Below are 24836 nucleotides of genomic sequence, written 5' to 3'. Positions count from 1 at the left end.
CAATGACAAACTGTAGCTCAACTGCAAGAAGAATAGAAGTAGTAAGACAACAGTGGCATCCGCCATGGGGTGTGGCAACGCCACGCCGGTCGGGGAGTGAACAATATTGGAGAGTCGGAGCATGTGTAACCATAATAGTCCGGGTGCCTGCGAGGCAACGAGAGTGGACCTTCAGCCCCAAATGTCTAGCTATGTTGTTCAGCCATTGCCCGTCTCGGCAAATAGATCAGCGCTGGCCTGGGAGGCATCTCTGACTGGAGAGGCCGGCGGCCGCGCCCCAGACCGGGACGGGCTCACGTCCCGCCGCTTGTAACGTTGGCAAAATTCCTGGGCCTCCGTCGGTGGTTCAAAGATGCGAGACCTGCCATCAATGTCCACTTTAAGTCTAGCTGGGTAGAGCATTCCGTATCGAAGGCCTAGATTCCGGAGTGTAGCTTTAACCCCAGTAAACTTCTTGCGCGCTTCCTGGACCGCGAAAGTGAAATCAGGAAAGAAGGAGAGTGTGTTGCCCTGCCATGTCACCACACCACGATCTCGCGCCGCCCGGAGGACAGTGTCCCGATCTCTGAAGTTCAGAAGGCGAGCAATAATTGGGCGTGGCGGGAGACCCGTGCTGGGCCGGGGCCCCAGCGATCTGTGGGCACGTTCCACCACAAACCCCTGAGTGAAGGAGTCGCGGCCAAATAGATCGATTAGCAACTGTTCAACGAATGTGTCCATCCAGCCAGTTTGTGTCGTCTCCGCCATGCCAGTAATGCGCACGTTGTTTCTTCGTCCCCGGGCCTCGAGGTCCTCATTTTTGATGGCGACTTCCTTCAGGATTCTCTCCACTCTCTCCAGTCTTTTCAGGGATTTCGTCGCGCCGTCTTCCACATCAGAAATCCTGGATTCCACTAGGTCTAGTCGTCTGTTGTGCGCCTGGATCTTGGAGCCCATATCCTCCATGCGGCGCTCCAGAGTGTCAAATCGCCCATCCAGCGCCTTGAAACCAGCCCTCATTTCTTGGGTCGCAGTTAGAAGCAGGTGGTCATGCATGGGATATTTGGGAGAATAAATGATACTATGTGCTGTCCGCTTCCTTATGACCCCCATAGCTTTGGCAGTGCAGGCCACCGTTATCAGACAGTAGTGTGGTAAGTTTCCCTTTTAATGAAATGAGCAGAGTCACCCCAATGCCAGTAATGTGTGAAGTGATGTTGTACACTCTAGTAGTATATTTCAGTCCAGTGCCTCGACTCCTACCCTATGGAATGGCAGTATTAGTGTGTCCCAGGTTACCTTTGTGTGCTTGCCCGCCCACACCAGGCTTGTCAGTTGAGTTTTTCATGTCTGTAAGAATGCTTTGATTAGTGGGAGTTGAATATTGATCAAAAGGTGCAGTAGTTGTGGCAGTTTAATCATTATAAGGCTGACCCACCCCACCATCGATAGCGGTAAGGTTATCCACCTAGTGATTTGCTCAATGTTCTTGGTTTAGGCTGTTCCATAATTCTCTCTTATAACCTGTTGCGATGATGTCACGGCTAATGTATATGTCCAAATATGATATTTTATGGTGTCGTTGCACCAATCTAGCTAGAAATGTGGTGTGAATTTCGATGGAAAAAGTTGGGATTTTATCTAGTTGATCTAGATGACAGAGAGTGCCCCAAGTCACATGCATTCCCGCTTTACCAGGCTAAGATTGGTGGCCGGGTCTGTATCATAAAGCATAGTCCCTAAATTGTTGCTGGAACTTCACTGCCAGGGGTTCGAGGGCAAAAGGCCGATAATATTGGGGACAGTGGACAGCCTTGGTGAGTGCCCCGTGTTATCGGGATGGGGGGGACCGACATTGTTTATTCTTATTTGGGAAATTAGGGCCATGTATAATATCGTGCTCTGAGCAAGGACTAGGTAGGGATATCCCATTCTAAAGAGTCAAATGCCTTTGTGGCTTCCAAAAAGCATTGGTGGGAACCGTGTTTGGGTGTAGGTCATTCAGTAATGCAAATAACTTGCATAGGTTTTGAGTCATGGAGCGACCTGCTATATAAACCCTAACTGGTCAGGTCTGACCAGACTTCGGAGCAGGAGGATGAAGTGATTGGTAGTGAGTTTGGGAAGGATTTTGACGTCACTTTTGATGAGTGAAAGCGGGCGGTAGGATTTACACCTATGCGAGTCATTGCCGGCCCGGGTTTCAACAAAGTAATTGTAGTGGCATCCCTGGTGCCAGGATTTTGTATAGGTGGGCTTCTTCATACATTTCCAACAGGTAAGGACCACTATATCCATATATTTTCGGTAGAAATCTACCGGAGAAGCTATCTGATACAGCGCGTTTCCAATCTGCTTACTCATGGCGGCCTGGATTTGATCTAGCTCAAAAGGATGTGTAAGGAATGTCCTGTGAGCCTCTCCCAGGCATGTCACTGCCCTGTCCTCTAAGTAGTCTGCAACCAGCATGATGGGAGGTGAAGGAGGTGGTCTAGCTGTTGTATTCAGGCAAACAATACATATCACTAAAGTTGACAACATCTCCATAAAGAATTGTGAGGCTCTTCTAACAAGATGCAATCCTACACCGTCTTCCACCTGTAACTTCCTGCTCCTTTACAGACCTCCACCTAGCAAGGCAACATTCCCAGACGCACTTCTAGACACAGTTTCAAACCTGATAACAATACACTCCAACCTGTGCGTTCTGGATGACCTTAACATTTGGTTTGATAAAACCAATATGACCCATCCAAAAACAATAATCACCGGCCTAGACGCATTGAACCTGCATCAGATTGTCCCCAATCTGACACACATCGCTGGACATATCCTAGATGTCATTTTTGCTAATACTGAACTAGTTACCTTTCAAACTATAACTCCAGTCACTTGGTCAGACCACCACTTGCTTGCTTTCCAACATAAAACAACACTAAGCGACTCACCTAAAACTACCTTACATCCATCCACCTATCGGCCGTGGAACAAACTCAATTTGGAACACTTGGAAACACAACTAACATCCAGTATAGATCTGGAAACCATAAATTCTGTTCAGAATCTATATGAGTGGCTACAGGAAGCCTTTGACATCCTGATACCACTCAAAACCACACAACAGAACAAAAGGAAAAAAGCGCCTTGGAGAAACATAGAAATAAAAGACATAAAACAACAAATTAGAAAGCTGCAACGTACCTGGCTCAAAACAAACACCAAACAAGACAAACTTCACCTACAAAAAATTAACAGATTATATAAGTCGGCTATCAAAAAAGCTAAGAAAAGGTACTATTCAGACAGGATTCAAAACGCTAAATGTGCAAATAAAGAATTCTATAAAATACTCAATGAATTTCGAAATCCAAATTGCCTAGAAGCAACTCATCCTGTTACTCAAGATTTCACAGACAAACTGGCAAATCATTACACGGAAAAAGCAGACATGTTGGACTCGTACTTACAACAGAAACAAAGCACCAGCACTTACCCTTGTACAAAACAACTATCCAAGAATGCTCTAATCAAGCCTCTCCGTTCCTTCCAACACATCTCACACGATAAATTTATGGACCTGGTCAAAGCAAGCAGCCCTGCCGGCAGCCCTTCTGACCCCTGTCCGCCACAAACTTTTAAGACAATTCTTTTAACAACCTCTGCTGCCATTCCAGTAAGAAGAATCCTCAACGATTCCTTAACTACTGGAATATTTCCTGAAGAACTCAAAAAGTCATACATACGCCCTTTACTGAAGAAAACAAACTTGGACCCGCTGAACCCCGACAACTACAGACCCATTACAAATGGACCTTTCCTGGGCAAACTGATAGAAAGAGCAGCGTTCGCCCAGATGTCACAATTCATTGTAGAGAATGACATACTTTCAGATTTCCAAACAGGATTCCGTCCGGGAAGAGGCACTGAATCTGCCCTCCTTGCCACCTGGGATGGCCTAAAGAAAACAGTTGACCGCAAAGGGGTTGCTCCGCTACTCCTCTTGGACCTCTCAGCTGCCTTTGACACGGTTGACCATGACACTCTGAAACAAAGACTTTATGAAGCCGGCATAGAGGGAACTGCTCTAGACTGGATCGCGTCCTACCTTCGAAACAGAACTAATGTCATCCACACCCCACCTTTCTCGTCCAAACCGTACTCCACAAAAGCAGGGGTCCCTCAAGGTTCTATCATCTCGCCCATGCTTTTCAACATCTACATGAAGTCTTTACCAGTACAATAAATTTCACCTCACGTGCTACAACTATGCAGATGACACGCAAATACTCCTTCAACTGGAATGCCCCAAAGACATTGGAAAATCACCAATTTTCAGCTGTCTCAGAGCTGTGGATCAGTGGATGACTTGGAGCCATCTCAAATTGAATGCTTCAAAAACTGAAATACTCACGTGTGGCGATTGGAAAAATTACAACCCGCTTGCCGCATGGCCTGATGAACTGGGATCACTGCCTAAAGTATCGAAGGAAGTAAGAAACCTCGGAATGACCATGGACTCCAAGCTGTCGATCAATGTCCAAGTGAATAAACAAGCAAGATCAAGCTTTGCTACTATAAAAACGCTGCGACAAATTTTCCCTCATTTGGGATTTCCACACAAGGTCCAAGCTACCATCTCCCTTGTTCTATCCAAACTCGATTACGCCAATAGCCTCTACCACTGATCACCTTTAACGACCATGAAAAGACTACAACGGATTCAGAACTCGGCTGCCAGACTACTCTTGCATATCAAACCACGAGACCACCTCTCCCCTGCCTTGAAAGCCCTGCATTGGTTACCGGTTGCCAGAAGATCCACGTTCAAGCTGCTTTGTACTACCCACAAAGCAATACATGGAATAGGACCACTCTTCATCAGGAATAAAATCACCAAACACATTCAACAAAGGAACCTACGCTCTAAAGGAGCATCTCGCCTCAAAATCCCACCATACTAGAAAAAAACAATGGGTGGCACATCCTTCTCTGTTCAAGCAGCCAAACTATGGAACTCTTTACCCCCCAACATAAGATCCACCGACAACCACCTTATCTTCAGAAAACTACTCAAGATCTGGCTCTTCCCCACATAAGCACCATACGGAAATAGAAATTTACAGCATATCTCTCTGTATATAAGCATTTGTTTTCACTATAGATATGTACCTATCTTTGTGTATTACTTTATAAAACATGTAAAACAATTATGTTGTTAAGACAAGAAATTAAAAAATAATAATAATAATAATAATAATATTCATCAATAAATAAAAATCATTTTTGGTCTACATGTACATACTTCCATTGTACATCTGTGTACCTTCCATGTATTTGGATCTGTGTGTCTGTTACTTTTCTCCTGAAAAAGCATATCCAATGCACTACCCAATTTCTCATCCTGTGCCTCTATCAATATATTTATTCTAAATATACTTACTTCTTGTATGTATCTATATACTTTCAATGTACTTATGGATCTATATATTTATCACTTTCTTCTAATTTAGCATTTCCAATGCACTAGCCTATTTCTCAGCCTATACTTTGCTCAATATATCTTCTAGCCCAACCTTCTGACTCATCTCAAACTTCTTTCTACTACTCCTTCTAATGCACTACCATATCTCTCATCCTATAGATCTATCAATATATCCTCTACATCCACTCTCTCATTTATCCCAAACCCCATACCACTACTATGATCGCCAAAATAACCTTTTCTAGACTCTCTCCTGCTCTACCCCTCCTTGCATCATCTGACACCTCTTTTTTACTACACCGATCCCCTAAAACAAACATTTCTAAACTCTCCCCTCTGACTCCTTCCCTCCAAAACTCCTTTTACTTATCCAAAAGCCTCTTCTTACTGCTAAGACTTAAAAAAAATTAAAAATCCTTCACTCTTTTATCCCTCCACTATCCTTTTTCAATCAAAATGAACAGACTAACATGTTCACTTCTCAAATTCCATATTCCATATTCAACTATACTAATATACTGCCCAAATAACTGAATAACATATCTACTACTCAAATTACTTCATATTTATACTATACTAATTTTCAACACTAATCCTTTATGGGTTCCGGAGTGGCGTGCTACTCGCCAGAAAAGCGCTTCAACACCCATCAGGGGTAACAAGTGCTATATGAATGCAAATCTTTCTTCCCCTTTTATCCATCCGCTATCCTTCTCACTTCAAGTAACAGACTAATATCCACCACTGAAATTACCTCATATTTCACCATATTAATTCACCACTAATCCTTTATAGGCTCCCTGAATAGCATGCGTCAACAAGCGAGCGATAAATAAATACAAACCTTTGTCCTACTCTATCCTTCTGCTATCATTCCAAATCCAAATAACTGACTAACCTATCCACCACTTAAAATGTACTTGCATGTTTCACTATACTAATTCAACACTAATCCTCTGTGGGTCCCGGAGTAGCGTGCTACCTGCCGAAAAAGCGCTTCGACGCCTCGTCAGGGGTAGTAAGCGCTATATAAATGCAATTACAATACAATACAGTGGTGGTGTGGCCGTCTGGATCAACAATCTCTAAGATAATGTGTGCGTCTCAGAGGCCCTCATGGCGTTTGCTTAGGTTTCGGGAGTTGGCTAAAATGGTGCACATTTTGCCTTTGCCTGCAGCTGGACTGTAATATGTGGGTGATTTTTGTATTTACTTCTCTGGGATTGATCACAATTTCTCCAATAATTTAAGCCGAATTTGGAGCTCTGGCATGCCAGTTACTAACATTCAAATCTCTGATCAGGGCAGCTAAATTTACATGTGGACGTAAAAATAACCCAACTGGGCTTTTATGGAACACTACATGCATTGCTAGTCCTGGGAGGCGTTAGAAAATTGGCCACGTCCTGTTATCGGGTTGTCAGATAAATCATCAGAATAGACTTGAATGATCCCAAGGCCAAATGAGACACAGACCTGAGCGCGGAATTTTTGGAACATGAATGGTCAGTGACATCGTGTCATGTATCTGGGGTATCAAGAAACATTAGGTTTAAACGTATTCAGTTACACTACACTCATCAGACTTACCTGACTACTACATGCTTACATAAAATGTAACCCAGAGCCTCTCACATTTGTCACATGTGTGGAACTGACACAGAAACTTCCTTTCATATGGCATGTGAATGTCTACAGCAGGTTGGATTTTAGAAAGACATAACTGAATGGCTAACAGACCTGATAAGCGTAAAATACGCAGCCCAAAAACATGCCCCCTATGATTGATGCTTTGTTTCAAGGGCAATAGGTTAAACTGTATAACACTTCTGATTGTCGAGCGCTTCACATGCACCTATCTGTACATGTAAATCAGTTATTGAAATGTGCCATAAGAAAGAATGAAACACTTTGGGGCATATTTATCATTGTTTCATGCAGCGCATTGAGCCAGCATCTTGCGCTGCGTGAAAGGGAACGTGCAGGAATGCGTAACATTATATGGCGCATTCCTGTCCTTTCCTAGCGTTGGTGCACTATGTGCTGCCTTGCGCCAACGCAGGCACCCTAGCAAGGGTACATGCATTGTATACAGGAGTTCTTTTTGTAGGCAGGGACGCCTTCCTGCACACAAGCAATCATCTGAGGCATTTTCTTCTTTATATGTGTGCTGGAGGGCAGCCCACAAAGAAAGAGAAAGAAAATGAGGAGAAATGCACATATTTTGCCTTGTTACATCTCAACTGGGAAGTGTAGCACTTTGATGCATTCTCAGGTGTACCAGTCTTGGTAAATCTGGAAATGAGCCAAAATCCATGGGTGGATGCATGGGAACACCCATGCTCCATCTATCGAGCGCCTCGCTGGCGCTGCGTTGCTCTAGATTTATCAAACCACTCAGGGCCGGGCCAGGCAAGATAGCCTTGTGTGGCTTAACCCCTTCAGCGCTCATGACGAGTTCAGCTCGTCATGAGCTACGGCGCTCCGGTGCTCATGAGGAGCTGAGCTCGTCATGACCGCGCCCGTTCCGTGAAACGCTCGCATGCTTGGCTGATTCCCCTGCAGTGCTGAGCGTTCCATGGGAACGGGTGTGGCCATGACGAGCTCAGCTCGTCATGAGCACCGGAGCGCCGCAGCTCATGACGAGCTGACCTCGTCATGAGCATGGGAGCGCTGTGCGCGCCCCCTGCCCCCCAGCACAGCGGGGAAAACAGCCCCGCATGGAAGGGGTTAATAAAACTAACTTAGTAGTTGCATCGTTCATACGCCCTGTTATGTGGCACAAGGGCAACGCAACTCTTTGATAAATATGCCTCTTTAGTGAAATTCAAAAGGGAGCGGACAATTGCGGTCATTATGAATTGAGAGGCCGTGTTAGGAGCTTGTCCTGAGATCTGATGACAGACCTTGATCTATCTCAATCACTAGCATGATATGGTGGTTTGTGTTGGCACATTGAGAGTCCTCAGAGTCGTGCTAGTTGCAAGTCTTTCTCGTACAGAGATCGACCCCCTAGAATGTAAATTGCCACAAGTGTAAAAAAAAAACGTAATTACTCCTCCTTAATAGTCATACAACAGACATATTCTTGAGGATATACTTTAAGGAACTGTGTTTTTGCAGGCAGGTCACTCAGTTTGTATGTCTTGTTGGAGGATTTCCTTTCTCCTTTTGTTTCTGTTACTGAGTATCCACGTTGTATCTAGCTGTTTTACAAAGTTCTGGAATAATGTGTTACTTTGTAATGTAAATGTTGCTTATTATTTTAATGTGAAGTCCATAAAAATATAATTAAAAAGTCACCGGTAACGTGAATGCAGTGTGAGTATGTAAGTGTAATGTAAACGTATATTTTCAAGCTGTGATGTGCACTGCTGTGTAAGACTTTTTTCAGGAATACATTTTGGTACAAAAAAATGAATGGAGATTGACTAGTTCACAAACCTACCTTAATTCACATATTTTACTTTGAAATGTAGAAAACATTTTATGTTGATGATGATAAATGTTGTCTGATAGCACTAGAGCAAACCAGGCAAGTTGTTCCCTTCAAACTTTGTAGTCAATTACTATGCCAATGTGCTGGATAGGCAGAGAACTGCGTAGTGCAGAGGTGGAGCGGTACGCTAACCACAACAAACATGAAATTACACACAGGAAGAGGAAGTCGGCCATAGCTGTGTCATCCAAGGTGACAGCAGAATCTTTCTCTACCCTGCTGCCCCTTTTAATCAGGTAGCCCCTAAAATGGGAGAGGAGAAAGAGGATGGGGTCCGAGTTTCTCCCAGGAAAGATTGAAGGTCATCAGGATGAGAATTCTCCAAGAATTCCTTAAGCTGTGCAGGGTCCAGACACCCAGCTGAAAAATGCAGTGCCCATGAAAATTTGGCAACACATTGCCAGGTCCTTCAGTCCAGTGGGTGCTATGACCGTGGAGGTGAAGAGTTCCCCAAGCTCTGGTAGGGTCTCTAGGGTCATACTATCCTACAGGGCGATCTAGTAGTGCCTAAATGGCTGGTCTGAGTGGTTACTGTGTGGGCTGTTTTCTTGGCAGTTTGTCGGCCAGTTTTATGGTCTTATGTTCTTGTTTTCACCACTGAGTTTCCTGATATTACTATAAATATTGCCTGCAGCAGGCACAAATGCATGCAGTCTCCTATACTTTGCACAACATCTATACAGAACGTCTTCACAAGTTCAAAACCGTCCCAATTTGCAGAATTTGGGTCACTTTTGTAGCTATATGATTTGCCAATGGGGGCCACTTTCATTTTGATGCTTGGTCCAATTTTCTGTCCTTTTCCAAGTCTGAGGACTTCTGGCACTCTCAAAGCTCAAGGAACAGGATAACCATGACTCTCCCCATTGCAGAGGAACATCCTTGAAACTGCTTGGCTGACCCTCCATGATCAGCTGAGGGCCAAGAGTAGCATGGCAGAAAGTCCTGCTATGTAGAAAATGTCTGATGTTCACAATGTGTGTTTTTTTCTGCTGACAACCTCCTCTAATTTGACCCATCCTCACCATACTAAGCTATTATTTTGGTTCTTTCTCCTCTTCCTTAGACTCACTGACATGTAATCCCAAGGGTAAAACACCTTTACAACGCAACTTTCTTTCCGCATACCTTCACTCCGCATACCATCACAACGAAAGTACCATTACTCCGCAATACTTTTAAAACGCAAACCATTACATCTTATATGCTTTTATCACGCATGCTTTTACAACGAAATTCGTTGTAAAAGCATGAATGGTAAAAGTATATGTTTTTAATATTTAAGTTTAAGGTAAGTATATGGATTTAGTTTGGGGGTGTTGGGGTATATTTTTTAGGGGTTCAGGGGTATTTTAAGGGTGGGTTTGGTTTATGGGGTGCACAGTGTATTTTTAGAGTATGGTATTTCTAGATTATAGGGTTGGTTTTGGGGGTGCTTGGTTACTTTTAGGGTTAAGGGGTAGGTTTAAGTTTTGAGGTGTAGGGGGTTTTATTAGGGTTCAGGGTGGCTTTTGGGTTATGGGATTCAGGGGTATTTGTAGGGTTTAGGGATAGGTTTGAGTTTTGGGGTACAGCTGTATTTTAGGGTTCAGGGCTAGGTTTTGGGGTACATGGGTATTTTTAGGGTTTAGGGGTACAGGGGTAATTTAGGGTTTATGGGTAGGTTTTCGTTTTGGGGTACAGGGGTATTTTTAGGGTTCAGGGCTAGGTTTGGGTTTTGGGGTACAGGGGTATTTTTAGGGTTCAGGGCTAGGTTTGGGTTTTGGGATACAGGGGTATTTTTAGGGTTCAGGGGTAGGTTTGGGTTTTGGGTACAGAGGTAATTTAGGGTTTATGTTTAGGTTTGGGTTTTGGGGTACAGGAGTATTTATAGGGTTTAGGGCTAGGTTTGGGTTTTGGGGTACAGGGGTATTTTTAGGGTTGAGGGATAGGTTTGGGGGTACAGGGGTATTTTATGGTTCAGGGGTAGGTTTGGGTTTTGGGGTACAGGGGTATTTTTAGGGTTATGGGGTAGGTTTGGGTTTTGGGGTACAAGGGTATTTTTAGGGTACAGGGGTACAGGGGTAATTTAGGGTTTAGGGCTAGGTTTGGGGTACAGGGGTATTTTAGGGTTGAGGGCTAGGTTTGGGGTACAGGGGTATGTTAAGGGTTCAGGGCTAGGTTTGGGTTTTGGGGTACAGGGGTAATTTAGGGTTTAGGGGTAGGTTTGGGTTTTGGGGTACAGTGGTATTTCTAGGGTCAGGATGGGTTAGTGTTTAAGGGTGCTGGGGTATTTTAAGAAGTAAGGGTGGGTTAGTATTTTGGGGTGCTGGGGTATTTTAAGGGACTAGGGTTGGATTAGTTTTTAGGGTGAAAATAGTAATTAAAAAATATATATTATATATATATATATATATATATATATATATATATATATATATATATATATATATATATATATATATATATATATATACACACATATATATATGTATATATATATATATATATATATATATATATATATATATATATATACATATGCATTATTAAGTGTGTGTGTGTGTATATATAGATAGATATCTATCTATCTATCTATCTATCTATCTATCTATCTATCCATGCTAATATTATAAAGAGAGAGCCCAAACCTTTGAGACGGGTAATCTCAGTAACCACAGCACCAATCACAACACCCAATACAGCGTTGGAAAGGGCAGTTGCAGCAGAAGGACATAGGCTATGCAGACGGCCACCATATATATATATTTTTTTTGCAGAGTTTTTTATAGCGCGAACTTGACCCAAACTGATTCAGGTATCAGAGCGCTTTACATAGCACCAGTTACGTTGCATGAGGACACACATTAATTTTTGTCAGGCACAGGGAGATTAAGTGATTTGCTCAGAATCACAGGATGTTTGGCATCGTAAGACTCGAACCCAGATCCCCAGGTCGGAGTTCAAGCGCCTTAGCCATTAGGCCAACTCCTCTATACATTTAAAAGGTAAAAGAACTGTGCCAGCAAAGTAGTCCCTTGTGGGCGTGTCTGCGTTGTGCTGTGGGCGTGGGCTGGGGGCGTGACAAATGCTGGGGGCGTGACAAACGCTGGGGGCGTGTGTCCGCCCTTCATGCCATGTGAGTCGTACATACAAGCGCCAATTACGTTGCTGCACAGCATCAAGGGGCACGCTGGGGGCGTGAGAAACGCTGGGGGCATGTGTCCGGCCTTCATGTCATGTGAACGCAATTGCGCCGCATCAAGGGGCACGCTGGGGGCATGAGAAATGTTGGGGGCGTGTGCTACGTTCCGCCCTTCATGCCATGTGGGTCGTACATTAATCACAAGATCGTCTGCTGTGGCAGAGTGCTTGGGGCGTGACAAACGCGTTCACCTGGAGGCCTGGTAAGTACGTTACTGCAGCCTCTCCTGCGCGCTGTTACTGAACTCTCTCATTCAACGAAATTACACATGCCTGCTACCATCAACCAGGGCTCTAGCCGGGCTCAGGCGGCGGATCAGTACACTAATTACACGCGGCTGATAACATCAACCAGGGCTGCAGCTGGGCCTCAATCAGGGGAACACGCGCCTGCTAACATCAAACAGGCCTGCATCTGGGCCTCAAGCGGGGGAACGCGCAAATGAGCGTGTCTGCGGGGACAATTAATGCAGCCTCTCCTACTCGCTGTCACTCAACTCTCTCATTAAACGGATTTACCCGCGGCTGATAACTCTCTCATTCAACGACATTACACGCGCCTGCTAACATCAACCAGGGCTGTAGCCTGACTCAGGCAGTGGATCACTACACCAATTACACGCGCCTGCTAACATCAACCAGGGCTGCAGCTGGGCCTTTTCTGTCCCTATTCTAATGAAACAAAAAATGTTGTCTACCGCGAGATTTTAAAATAAATTGCCCTTGCCAAATACACACATTACACACATTCTATTTCATACCCGGACAACGTCGGGACGGGCTGCTAGTCTATATATATATCTATATATATATATATATATATATATATATTGTAAGTACATTTACTAAGTTTATAACTTCACCACACATGCCTTTGCGTTGTAAAGGCATGCGTGGTAAAGTTATATGCGGGGTAATAGATTGCGGAGTGATGGTACTCCGGACTAATGGCTCATGCGTTGTAATAAATGCGGAGTCATGGTATGCGGGATTAAAGTTTGCGGAATAACGTCACATATTCAATCCCAAGATCCCATGTCTAATATAATAGTGACTCTGACTGAGCAATATTATCTCTATGCGATATTGGGCCCACATTGAGTACCAGATATGAATGTGGCATGGGTATAGGGGTGCTGTTTGTTGGTTGGATTGGTGGGTGGGAGCAGTGGGTGTGGCAGGTGGTTGTTGAATCCAAGTAGCCAGAGGTGCACAATTTGGCCCTGCAACTTTTGTGGAAAAAAATCAATATATATTGCTTGAACTTGATATGCCCCAAGTATCCTATCCATAGTCACCTGAAGATGTTCCAGATGCAACTTCACCTAATCCTGGAGACTAGGTTCTATTTTCTTCAGGAGACAGGTACGTCTCTTTATTATTTAGGGAGGTCAATTAATTAGGGAGGTCTGCCAGGTGAGTAGAGGAGATGTGCATAGTCCTGCCTATTTTGCAAATATCACCCTGCCCAGTTCCTTGCTGTTCAAAGATCTGATCATCTCAGATGACATCATTTTGGCAATATAAATAACAAAGGAGAGAGTCAGGGAAATGACACCAACTATGTGTGGTGGGAACTCCTGGTCCCCGGGGTTAATTGTAACAACAATTGAGGAGTACCCCCTAGGAAAACACAGAGAAAAAAACCTCTGTTTTTCTAGAGCTTAAAGCTCAGGTCAGCACAGTGTGCCCCAACCCGTTACCGGACAGTGCATGTCCTTATAGAAGACCCCTCACTCACCAACCTAGTTGGTGACATGCTTCATCATCGGGGTCCCACCCCATAGGCCGAGTGCCCACAGGGTGTGCTGCGACACCTGACTACAGTGGAGCGGGTTTCTTTTTCTTTTATATGTGCATAAAAATTACAGTGAGAAGTGTGTTAACACACTTCTCACTGTAATTTTTATGCACATATAAAAGAAAAGAAAAAGAAACCCGCTCCACTGTAGTCAGGTGTCGCAGCACACCCTGTGGGCACTCGGCCTATGAGGTGGGACCCCGATGATGAAGCATGTCACCAACTAGGTTGGTGAGTGAGGGGTCTTCTATAAGGACATGCACTGTCCGGTAACGGGTTGGGGCACACTGTGCTGACCTGAGCTTTAAGCTCTAGAAACAGAGATCATTTTGGCAATGCCAACTCCTAAAACACCTCACCTTGTGTACATGGCCCTCTAAAACAGCCATATGGTTGCCTTGTACACAGAGCATTGACATATGGAAGGTTGTAGTGGGGAAAGTGATAAAGGGAGGACAAGCCCTCTTCACATGGGACTTATCTGTGAGAAGATGGAAGGAAGAGAGGAGTTGCACCTGCGATGGTGTGTGCTGGCGGAGAGGCAACTAAGAAACCTGTAGGCTGAGGGGTAATGGGAAGGGAGTAGTCTTGTGTAGCCAAGACAGGCATCTTTGAATTTTAGCTGGTGTCTGAGGACTAGCAAATAACAGAAAATTGCTAGGAGGGTGACTGCTGGCTGGCCGTGAGCTGTTTGAGGTGTCACCCTCTGAGGGGCCAGCAGTCTTCTCACTCTCTTCAAAAATTAAGTCCAGTGATATGCCGGGTTGTATGAGGATCGTGTTTTCTCAGAGGGTTCCAGACCTTCATCCACTTAAGGATGGTATGGCATAATGCTCAGGCTTTTTGTCTCAATCTGCTGTAAGAGAAGCGACATGTAAGTTCCTATTTATCAACTTTAAAGATGGTGCATAGTCCCAAACCAGACATGTTGTACATTAGCCTGAATATATGATAATTCAGCAAAAAAAATAAACAGTAAATGATTATATAAGGATATTTGTTGTTTGATATGTACCCAGACACATGAGGTAATAGCGTATTCCATGCAACTGCCGTGTATGCTTACTCTATTGCTGGACCCCTTAATGTCAGTTCTTGTATGAGTGCATGAGAAGATGGCAGTAGACTTGTGCTCTTGAGGCAGCATGTGCATCAAACAGTGTAGAAACACTTTAGCATTCCCAGGGTGTGACTAAGGAGAACTGATGTAGGTGGAACAAATTGTGTCAATGATGATAAATGTAAAAGATGTGGCATACTCCTTTCATATGAAGAAGTAGGCAGGCATTTGTTAGAATTGGCAGAGGGAAAAACAATCACAAATGGATCTTGATAGTAGAGTATGTATAATTCTAGTCACAGGCGTGCCTGCCCCAAAGATGGTAGAGGGATGAATTCCTGCTGGCTGGATGTCCTCTTATGTCATCTGATGGATGGTGCATAATGTGGGCAGCAGGGGCCGGTGTATCACTAAAGCTATTGACAGAGACAGAGTGTTAAAATATCTAAACTCAAATAGTATAAGGCTATGGTAACATTAATGTTAATTAGTAAATAAAGATCCAGAATCCTCTCCTGAGTGACTGGTACTGGGAGAAAGGTGTCATTCATAGGCAGACATGGACCTAATGTGAGAGAGTGTTAGTTGACCTCACAAAAGACATTTCACTCAAAGAGTGGATTGAATAGGCGATAGGAGACGTAAGTATACTTACCAATGGAGTAGCAGAGTTGAGATTTGTAATTTGCAACATGAGGACACAGAGATTAGATTTATATTTTCAAACATAATACCTGATGTTTAAACATGCTCAACCTGGCGCACTTATTGTGCTATAAAGTTATATTTTCACTATCCTCACAGTTCTGCACAAGGAGCTATGCTTAGCTAAACCACAAATTACCAAGCTGTAGACTTACTAAGGTCCGTCATGTGTCTGGTCTCTGAGGCCTGTTCAAATAATGGAGCACTCATGGGTAGCAACAGTGGTGGGGTGTGGCAATAGGGACTGACAACATAGGATTTTCAAATTTAAAGATAACAAGATATGGATGTGCATACTTGAGGTCTATCTAAGCTGAGTAGAAGTATGTGATATGTACATGTTCTCTGCTTTACATACAAGATACATTTTTGGCAGGTTTGAGTGATAACAATGAAAGATATAGAATTCACAAAATCTTTGTTGTGATCTTGTAGCAGTAAGGCGTAGCTGGCTGAGTTGCAGGGTTGTGCTGAGACGCGGGGCCTGGGTGTCGCTGTTCTACAAAAAGGGTCACTGTTGCTTCTACTGCTGGATGCAATGCTTTAGATATGGGGACGTCTACACTTATTTAACAGTTTTATACTATGCATAAGCACCAAGAGTTATCGATGCGCTTTACAAAGTAACAACAACAGCGACATGAAGAACATGCATTGAACAAGAATGGACTGAGAGAAGACGGAGAGTGATGAAAGTATTAAGGAAAAGAAGCAGAAGGAGAGAGAGCAGTAGGGAATGGCAGTAATAAGAGAGGAGAGGGTGAAGGTGCAGGGGAGGGAAGCTCCAGGGAAGGAGTTCGAAGATGAGTCAGATTTGCTCTGATGAGTTGAGTTTTAGTAGTGAGACAAGCTAAAGAGTAGGTTGGTCTGGATGTCCAGGAGAGGAGAGTTCCAGACGGTGGGAAGAGAGGGAAAAGTGAGGAGGATCTGGGAGAGAGGACCTGGACTGGAGAGGGAGGAGCTGAAGGTGATGGTGGCATGAGAGGAGTGGGGCTGGGGTGATGTGGTCACATTTCCCCCATGAACAGAGGAGTCCGGCAGTGGCAACTTGCAAGTAAGCCAGATTTAAGAGGCATCAGGGTAGCTTGGGAGACATCCGAAAGAACAACCTTGCTGAAGTCCATGTAAATGAGAGAAAGTGGTCAGGATTGGTCTAAAGAGTTTTTAATGCAAAGAAGAGTAAAGCTGTATGAGTGACGTGTGGGGTGTATGCATGCTTGTAGCTGGGAAGATGTGTTCTACCTCAAAAGAGTGAGATATGAGTGGGGAGATACAATTGAAAGAAAGAGGTGTTTTGTTCTTACCAAGCATAACATTGGAATTCCCTGGAACAGGCAGATCATATAACAGATCAGGATGGATAGTGAAGAGGAGAAGTTTATGGAGGGGTTGAAATCGAGGCCTCACTTTGTCCATTTACTGGGAGTGCCTTTGCCACCCGTTTCCTAAAAAAACTCGAATTTACCCACCTATTCTTGTCTTTCTAATTCTTTTGTCGAGGTCCCACACAGTAGTTACCTCCCCTCCCAAACTTTTCATGGCATCTGTGAGCTCCTGCCATCTCCACTCCACTGAGGGTATGTGTGGGCAAATAATGTAGTTCCCTGTTATGATCTACGCCAAAGTTAACTACAAGGTCTTTCTTCTCCTCAGTGAACTTATATTTCCTCCTGGATGGGGTAGACTGCGTTCAGTAGACTAGATCTGGCATCCACAACATTACACAGTAAAAGTGGAAGAGGTCAGAGCCCATGGTGAGAGCTGTATTTATTATCTTGAAGGGTGAATGTTTGTTGGGTTAGTGTGACTTTGTTCAGGTGAATGCAGTTTTCCTATTCTACCCCACTCCTGTTTCTGCATACAGAAGTGGAGGTATGCACAACTGCTTGAACAGCTCCGCACACAGTTATAGTTTCAGTAGTAGTTGTTTCAACTCTCTTACCGGACAGGAAATGAGACCTGGAGCTTGTGAATACCGTACATGTAGAACGCTAGATGTGCAGAAATTTGCTATAGTATTTACAGTTTTTAAAGAAAATAAATACAGATCAAAGACTTTAAAACGCTGTACACGTAGTACAATGCATTGCCCAAAAAATTTAAAATGTGACTCTTTTTTGGCCAGGTCATGTTCCCTTCCAAATCTGATTGACAGGACAAGGGCACTCGTCTGCAGCAGGAAACAAAAATCTTGCAGCCATATATATATATATATATATATATATATTATTCCAATAGAATATAAAAAAATCCTTTTTCTCATGAAAATGTTTTTTTTTCACAATTGATTTAAATTCATATTTACATCACAAACACGGTTCTCAAAGCAACAGTTATTCCAAGTCGGTTATTCACAGTGTAGAAGAATCCAAAACATCTTATGGTCTGATGCCTTGCATTTTAAAAGTGCCTCGTAGTGAGATATATAAATAATAATACATATTTATGTGAGTATAAGATTTTTAGCATGCACAATTAGTAACAAAGCAACGGGTGCCTTTATGAAAATGGAATTCCAATACATTGTAAAAGCAGCAGTGTTACAGAAAACAACGTGAAAAAGAGGGCAGGTGAATTAAATGGACAGAGAGGCAGGTGGGGACTGGTGGTGGCATAGAGAGGGAGGGAGTGTGTGGAAGGTAACGGGGTGAGAGAGGGGGTGTGAAATGCGGAAGGCGACACTTTAGAGCCAAGACGAGGGTCTTTCTTGAAGAGGAGGTTCTTTTGAAGGTATGGGGCATAGTGGGCCTATACTGTGGTGCAGTTTCCTTGTATGATGCACATTACACTTCTACAGAGCTGCTCGTTAATAGGGCCGCTCTAACAGAGGTTCTTTCAGGGGTTCTAGTGTGTGTAGGATGGGTAAACACTCAACTGAAGACACATTTCGAAGCATGATTGGGAAACGAAGAACGAGAGGCAGGCCTTTTCATCAGTGTGTGTACGTGTTGGCTCATTATATGCTCAGTGCAACATTGTATATGCTTTAAACTACTTTACGTGGGAAGGGCGATAGACAAGGGTTAGCAAAATGGTACTCCTGGTCTTCCATGTAAGGCAGAATCAATAACAGTGTATGTTTCTTTCCTAGGAACTCAGGGGCCTATTTACAAGCCCATTGCGCTACCGGTGCCTCACTTTTATTGACGCACCATCAGCGCAATGGGCTTGCCCATATTTACAAGGTCATGTAAAGTCACCCTGTGCGACTTTTCATTGCCTTGTAAATATGGACCATTGCATGCATTACTCTGCGTGAAAGGGGCGTTCCATGGGTGTTGCTCTGTGTGCTCCTACGCAAAATCCATGGAACCTTGACACATCCCTCGATTTACAATGTTTTGTAAAGCTGGGAATGTGTCAGAATACTACTCCTCCCCAGGAGAGGTATAGGAGTGGCGCAACGAGGATAAATACTTTCATTTCTCCTAATTGTTTCCTCTTTCGACGCGTCAGCAGCGCACATAGAAACAAGTAAATGCCATCAATGATTGTTTTTGTACGGGAAGGTGTCCCTTTCTGCACAAGAACAATCATCTCCACAACACAGGCACTCTTGCAACATGACGCAAGGGTGCCTGCACTGGTGCATGGCAACCAATTGTGCACCAGCACAGGGAAAAGCACATGGATGCGTCATATTGATGTTAATATGATGCATACCTGTGCTTTTAAAATGATGCAGCTTGGTGCAACAAAGTGGCTTGCAGCACCACGCTGCGTCATTTTGTAGTAAATAAGGCCCTCAGTATATGTTTTTTAATATACTGAGAACTCTTTTGTATCAATGTGCGTAAAGTTAAAAAAATTAGCAGACAATGCGGCAAAATACACCCAATAATATATCTTATATTTTGCATTTCCTTGTTGAGTATTTTTTTTCTCTTGCTGCAGAATGAAGCTACCCTGTTTACACAATGGCCCTCCAAGCCGGATGATTCCAGGGTCCCTGATTATCCATTAATTGTCTTAATGTTCTTGATTTTTCTGATAACAAGGTCTAGAATCTTCAGACGGTACTCTAAGGAGGCTTCGTACTTTATGTCAAAGTCATCATAGCTGAAAAGCCAAGAGGGAGGACAAAATGGAGTCTATGTTATTGCATGCAACTAGACGTGACTTTCCTCTTCTAGGCACCATCACTGACACAGTTGAATGTGGACCATATTAAGCAACGTGTGTACTCTGAATGTCAACCTTTGTGGATGAATAGTGGCCAATTGATTTAATCACTGCTCACTGTGGCTTTCTTTTGAAGCAACTGTTCAGATGTTCTGCCCAAAATCAAGCTGTTATTCTGTTTTTGGAAGCACACCATAGTCTTCACCACTCCCCGGAAATCCCTTGACGTAAAATAATAGATGAAAGGGTCAATGCTGCTATTGAATGATCCAAGTGCGAGGGCGAGGGAGTACCATCTGTACAGCTGGTTCTGGCGTTCCGGCGATTTGTTAATGGAGTAGCCAATATAAAGTACGTTGCTTGGAGTAAAGCACAGGAGGAAAGTTACAAACACAAGGAAGACTAGGCAAATCACCCGACTGTGGTTCTTCCTCTTGGATATGAGCTTCAGAATTATAGAACCATAGCAGAACACAACAATCAAAAAAGGGATGGCAAAACCAATAACGACCAAGCTCAACATGTAGTAGAGCAGCCAGTCATACTCCGAGCATACTGCGGTAATATCATGACAAGTGGTGATATCTGGATTTGTAAAAGTAACTGTCTGTGGAACCAGGAGAAATGGAATCAGGACTGCTACCACCAGGACCCAAACTGCCACAGAGATGAAGAATGACTTTCTCCATCCCCGTGATCCTCTGGCCTTAAACGGGTGCACCAGAGAGAAGTAGCGGTCCACACTGATGCATGTGAGAAAGAGGATAGAACAATACATGTTGACATAGAAGAAGGCACTGGTCATCCGACAAAGGGCTTCGCCAAAGAGCCAGTTGTTGCCCAGAAAGTGGTAGGAGATTTTAAAAGGCAGCACTAAGATGAAAAAGAGGTCAGCTGATGCCAAGTTGAGCAGAAACAGGGTGGATGGGACTTTCTTGATTTTGACAGCGAGGATCCAGATGGCTAGGGCATTGGCTGGCAGTCCAGTGAACAGCACCGTGGAATAGATGGTTGGAAGGAAAATGGTGGTCAATGGCCCTGTGAGCCATTCCAGCTGAGAGGGGTCTAGGAACTTTTCAGTGCTGTTGCAAACCGTATAGCTTCCAAGCTTCTGTCCACTTCGGGGATTTCCGCTCACTGAGGAAAGAGAAAAGGTCATCTGTTCAGCAAAGAAGTTCAAAATAGAATTGCAAGATCACCTGAAAATAATATACTGCAAGAAACTCATCACAACAATTCCCTGCTTCACTTGTACTTCTTGAAACGGAAGCCCGTCTTCACACAAGGCATAGAGTGAGTTCTTGAGATGCGGCTGGATGGCCAGGAAGGAAGCCAGTCAGGTCTCATTCATTGCACGTGATCCCTGTTTTCTCACCTACAGCCACTTGAGACAGGATCACTGACTTAACATCGTGTAATTGAACTTAGTGGCAATAAATAATTACTAATGACTGTGTGGAATATAACATGGTCACAATAATTTGCATTAGGAAGTACTTTACAGTGTTGAAAAGAAATGTCTAAACATTACAGTACATGTTTTAAATATAAAGCATTTGCTTAGTTATTTCCGCAATTAGCACATCTAGAGTGGCTATGCATTGCACTTCCCAAAGTAATTATTACGCCCCCGTGGATTTTTTAGCTTGTGGTTGCTACATCTAAGATGCACCGAGGAAAGATCTTCGCCCCCCTTCTTCCGATATCTGCTGTATTTGGAAGGAGACCTCCAGAAAAATCAACCTTTCACATTCCCACCCCCTGAGTCCAAGGTTGATTACACGAAATGAAGCGCATTTCACTCCGACATGCAGGGATTTCAGGCAAAAGCTCTCGGCTTGTTATAAAACGAGGCCTGATGCAGCGCCTCGAGGCGCAGCATGCAGGCATGAACCTTGAAGAAAGATTACGGAGACCATAGAGCAGCGACCACAACACTTCAAAACCGAAATAAAACTCCTGTGATGTTTCAAATATATAATTTCATCCTGGATTTTCTTTTTGAGCAATTGTCAAAAATTAAAGTGGCCTCAGGGAATCTAAGTTGTGTCTTCAGAGGTGAGGGCATTGCTACAATAAATATAACAAGCATTGGCATAGCCAATAGGTCTCGCCTTTGGGACCTTATAAGTGTTTAGCCATGCAACAGTTGATGTTGATGCACCAAGGATATTGGGCTGCATTACTAAACACTTATAAGGTCCCAAAAGCGAGACCTATTGGCTATGCCAATGCTTGTTTCTAGTTAGAGTCAGCTCACGTGTTACCACCTTTGGATGCAAGGACACAGGAATGAATATTGCTGATATAGAATGGTCGCTACCATCATTTTAAGCAATTCAGATGTACTTGTTATATGAAACTCAAAAACGTAAATAGCCAAATGGCTCGCTATCCACAAGATTTGAACTTCTGCTGTCAACTCCTTCGTTGAACCACAGATGGTTCGGCGACCTTACCTTGGCTGCTAGGATTACAGAGATCAATTGGAAAACGGCACTTACTAACTCATGGTCACTGGAAATAAAGTGCCAAGGTCCACACTTTCCATGTATTATTATCACGAGTATGCACTATGTGCTTCAACTAGACTTAAGATTCAGGATATTCCTCTTGCTTTCTAAAACAACGGCATACTCTTGTAGTCTTAACTAGCATTACTACAAGTCATAACTTCAAGGCTAGTAGGTAACTAACCTCAGGGAAGGAAGTATGAAGTCATGTTGTGTTATGTGCTAGGCAGTTGGATATGTCCAATGCCAGAAGCAAGCTTCCTTGTTGGATGGCCGTTTTAAAGCAACCATAAGTGTTTGTGTGGATAAAGCTTAAAATAAAGAACAAGCTATATTAATGCACGCACATTTCCCTGATGTGCATATACGAACAGCCTTCACACAGCAGGTAGATGCCTCTTGTACAACCAGTTACAATAAATCTGCCCAGTGCTCTGAGTGGGACGAAAATGTGTGGGATCTCTAAAAGAGGAGTTGCCCAAGTAAATAAGGGTTCATTTTAAAAAACTAAAGTAATTACACACTGCATGTAGCTTGAACCCTATTATGACCGACTAACGGGCACTGTGAGAAACTCGCACTGCCTTTAGCCTAAACTCCAGAGCTCTGTGTTGTGCCCCTGATCCAGCGGGCTATAGAAAATATATCATAAACTACGCTACCCAATTTCATAACCTATAAACAAAATTCTATACTAAATATGGACCCATTTATAAACCTGATATATTTTGGGCCTACTGAATCAGATGGTCAGAATAAATCTATATACACATTATCTACAAACTATATACATATTTATACATTTGCAGAAAGAATATTGTCATTAGAATAAAACCCAACCATTTAAACGACCACCATAGGCGACGTGATCTAGCTAATGGTAACCTACACTTCTGAATAACCAAGACCAGCTTGTTTGTCAAAAGTAAGATTTTATTTTCTAAATTATGGTATATAAGTTGAAAGTTTTATAAATGAAATTTATTTGCAATAAAGCAAGCATGATGGTAAGAAATATGAGAAAAATACAATTTAAGCAATTGAATTAAATTTAAAGAAATTATATAAAGTTTAGCATTTCTAAAACCTATTTCCCTAACTGAGCTAAATAGACAGAAATTAAAGTAAAGTTCTCTGAGGATTCTTACGTGCTCCACGCAAAGTCCAGTAGCACATCACCCTCATCGGAAAGTCAGAAAGCAGCAGCCAGCCCAACCCTAAGGGCATGACTTTTTATACCTTTCTACGCTAACTAAACTAGCAAAGGAAAGTTTTCAGAAATCCTCGACGTCCCATTGGCTGAGAGTGACAAGTGACATGTCACCAGATTCTTAAAAAGTTCCACAAAATCATGTCTTACAAAGACCATTGTCTCTTCCACGTGAAGCCAGAAGCTTCCTGCGTTTGCAACTTTGTATTAAGTCATCCTCGCAGCTTCCATAGACTTGTATTACACTTCCGCGGATGCCAAGTTAAGGACTGACAAAATGTTCACTTTCGACCTTGGCCATGTCCGACAGAATGATGTCAGCTCATCAGTTTTTGCTTTGTGAATGCAGCTTCAATAAACGTTTTAATTCAGAATGGGCGTCTCGTGACTTTCTGCAGAATTCTAAGTCAGCTCTTTTTCTGCGATTCAAATGACTAGGCCCAAAAGCAGGCAACTTATGTTTTCTAGTATAAAACAAACACAAGAAAAGTATTAATGTAAGAAATAATGTAGATTCTGTATCCACCCTATGGTTTACTAATTAATTAACCCACCCGATTAATCAAAATGTTACCTAGCCATTGCAAACAAATAAAGCAGCGTTTATATTTACCAGTCTCCGTTTTTCTATGAGACCCATAAGCACCTAGAATAGTAGAAATGACATCACACAGACAAGGAAAAGCAAAACAAGCACATGCTTCGTTTAAGTTTGCAGCAGTTAGTAATGACAAAAAAAACGAAAACAATAAATTATTTTATTAATTTGCACGAACAAAAAGATGCAACATTTATGCACGTTTATGAGCACACATGTTAGTCCCCCCACGTGTAAAGTTTAATCTAAGTTGTATTAGCACAACATATCACAAATCATTAATAATTTTATTCATGTTATGGAAATGTGACTTTGCGAGTTTAAACAAAATTTTGTTTTCTATCTCGCTCCATCAACTCCCTCATCTGGTGATTAACAAATCACCACACCAGCACTCAAAATTTTGGTAAATTAAAATTTATAAGAAATCGATTCAAATTCAATTGTATTAGTAAACCTAAAAGTCTGTTTCAGCATAATCTTTGCAATTAACATGACGCTCTCTATGTAACTCCTGTAACTCGATCTCCCTTTCCTCTTCTTTTCTGAGTTTATAGATTCTCTTCTTTTCCTTCAACTGTTTCTTTCTTTTATGCAACAAACAACCTACTTTAGTCAAAATAAAAATGAATACTATTATAATCAAAGGTGCCAGGATCTTGCCAAGAATTGAACTTCCGATAT

General features: G+C 42.9%; 2 protein-coding genes across 3 annotated transcripts in view; one reads left to right on the top strand and one right to left on the bottom strand.

The window, feature by feature from the left end:
• ARAP3 (ArfGAP with RhoGAP domain, ankyrin repeat and PH domain 3) overlaps positions 1 to 24836 on the top strand; it is a 680145-nt gene that overhangs the window by 631413 nt on the left and 23896 nt on the right. The gene's annotated exons all lie outside the window — the stretch shown is intronic.
• The window catches only part of LOC144769423 (proteinase-activated receptor 3-like), a 67685-nt gene continuing 60939 nt past the window's right edge, over positions 18091 to 24836 (bottom strand). The window contains exon 2 of one of the 2 annotated variants that reach the window (XM_078653518.1): positions 18091 to 20968. In XM_078653518.1, the coding sequence (XP_078509644.1) occupies positions 19935 to 20968 (1034 nt within the window). In that variant the 3' untranslated portion in view covers positions 18091 to 19934. The remainder of the gene's footprint in view (positions 20969 to 24836) is intronic. The other variant, XM_078653519.1, reaches the window with a different exon arrangement.

This window comes from Lissotriton helveticus, chromosome 7 (assembly GCF_964261635.1).
Source record: "Lissotriton helveticus chromosome 7, aLisHel1.1, whole genome shotgun sequence".
In the NCBI taxonomy this organism is placed as follows: domain Eukaryota; kingdom Metazoa; phylum Chordata; class Amphibia; order Caudata; family Salamandridae; genus Lissotriton; species Lissotriton helveticus.
This window is presented reverse-complemented; position numbering and strand designations above follow the sequence as displayed.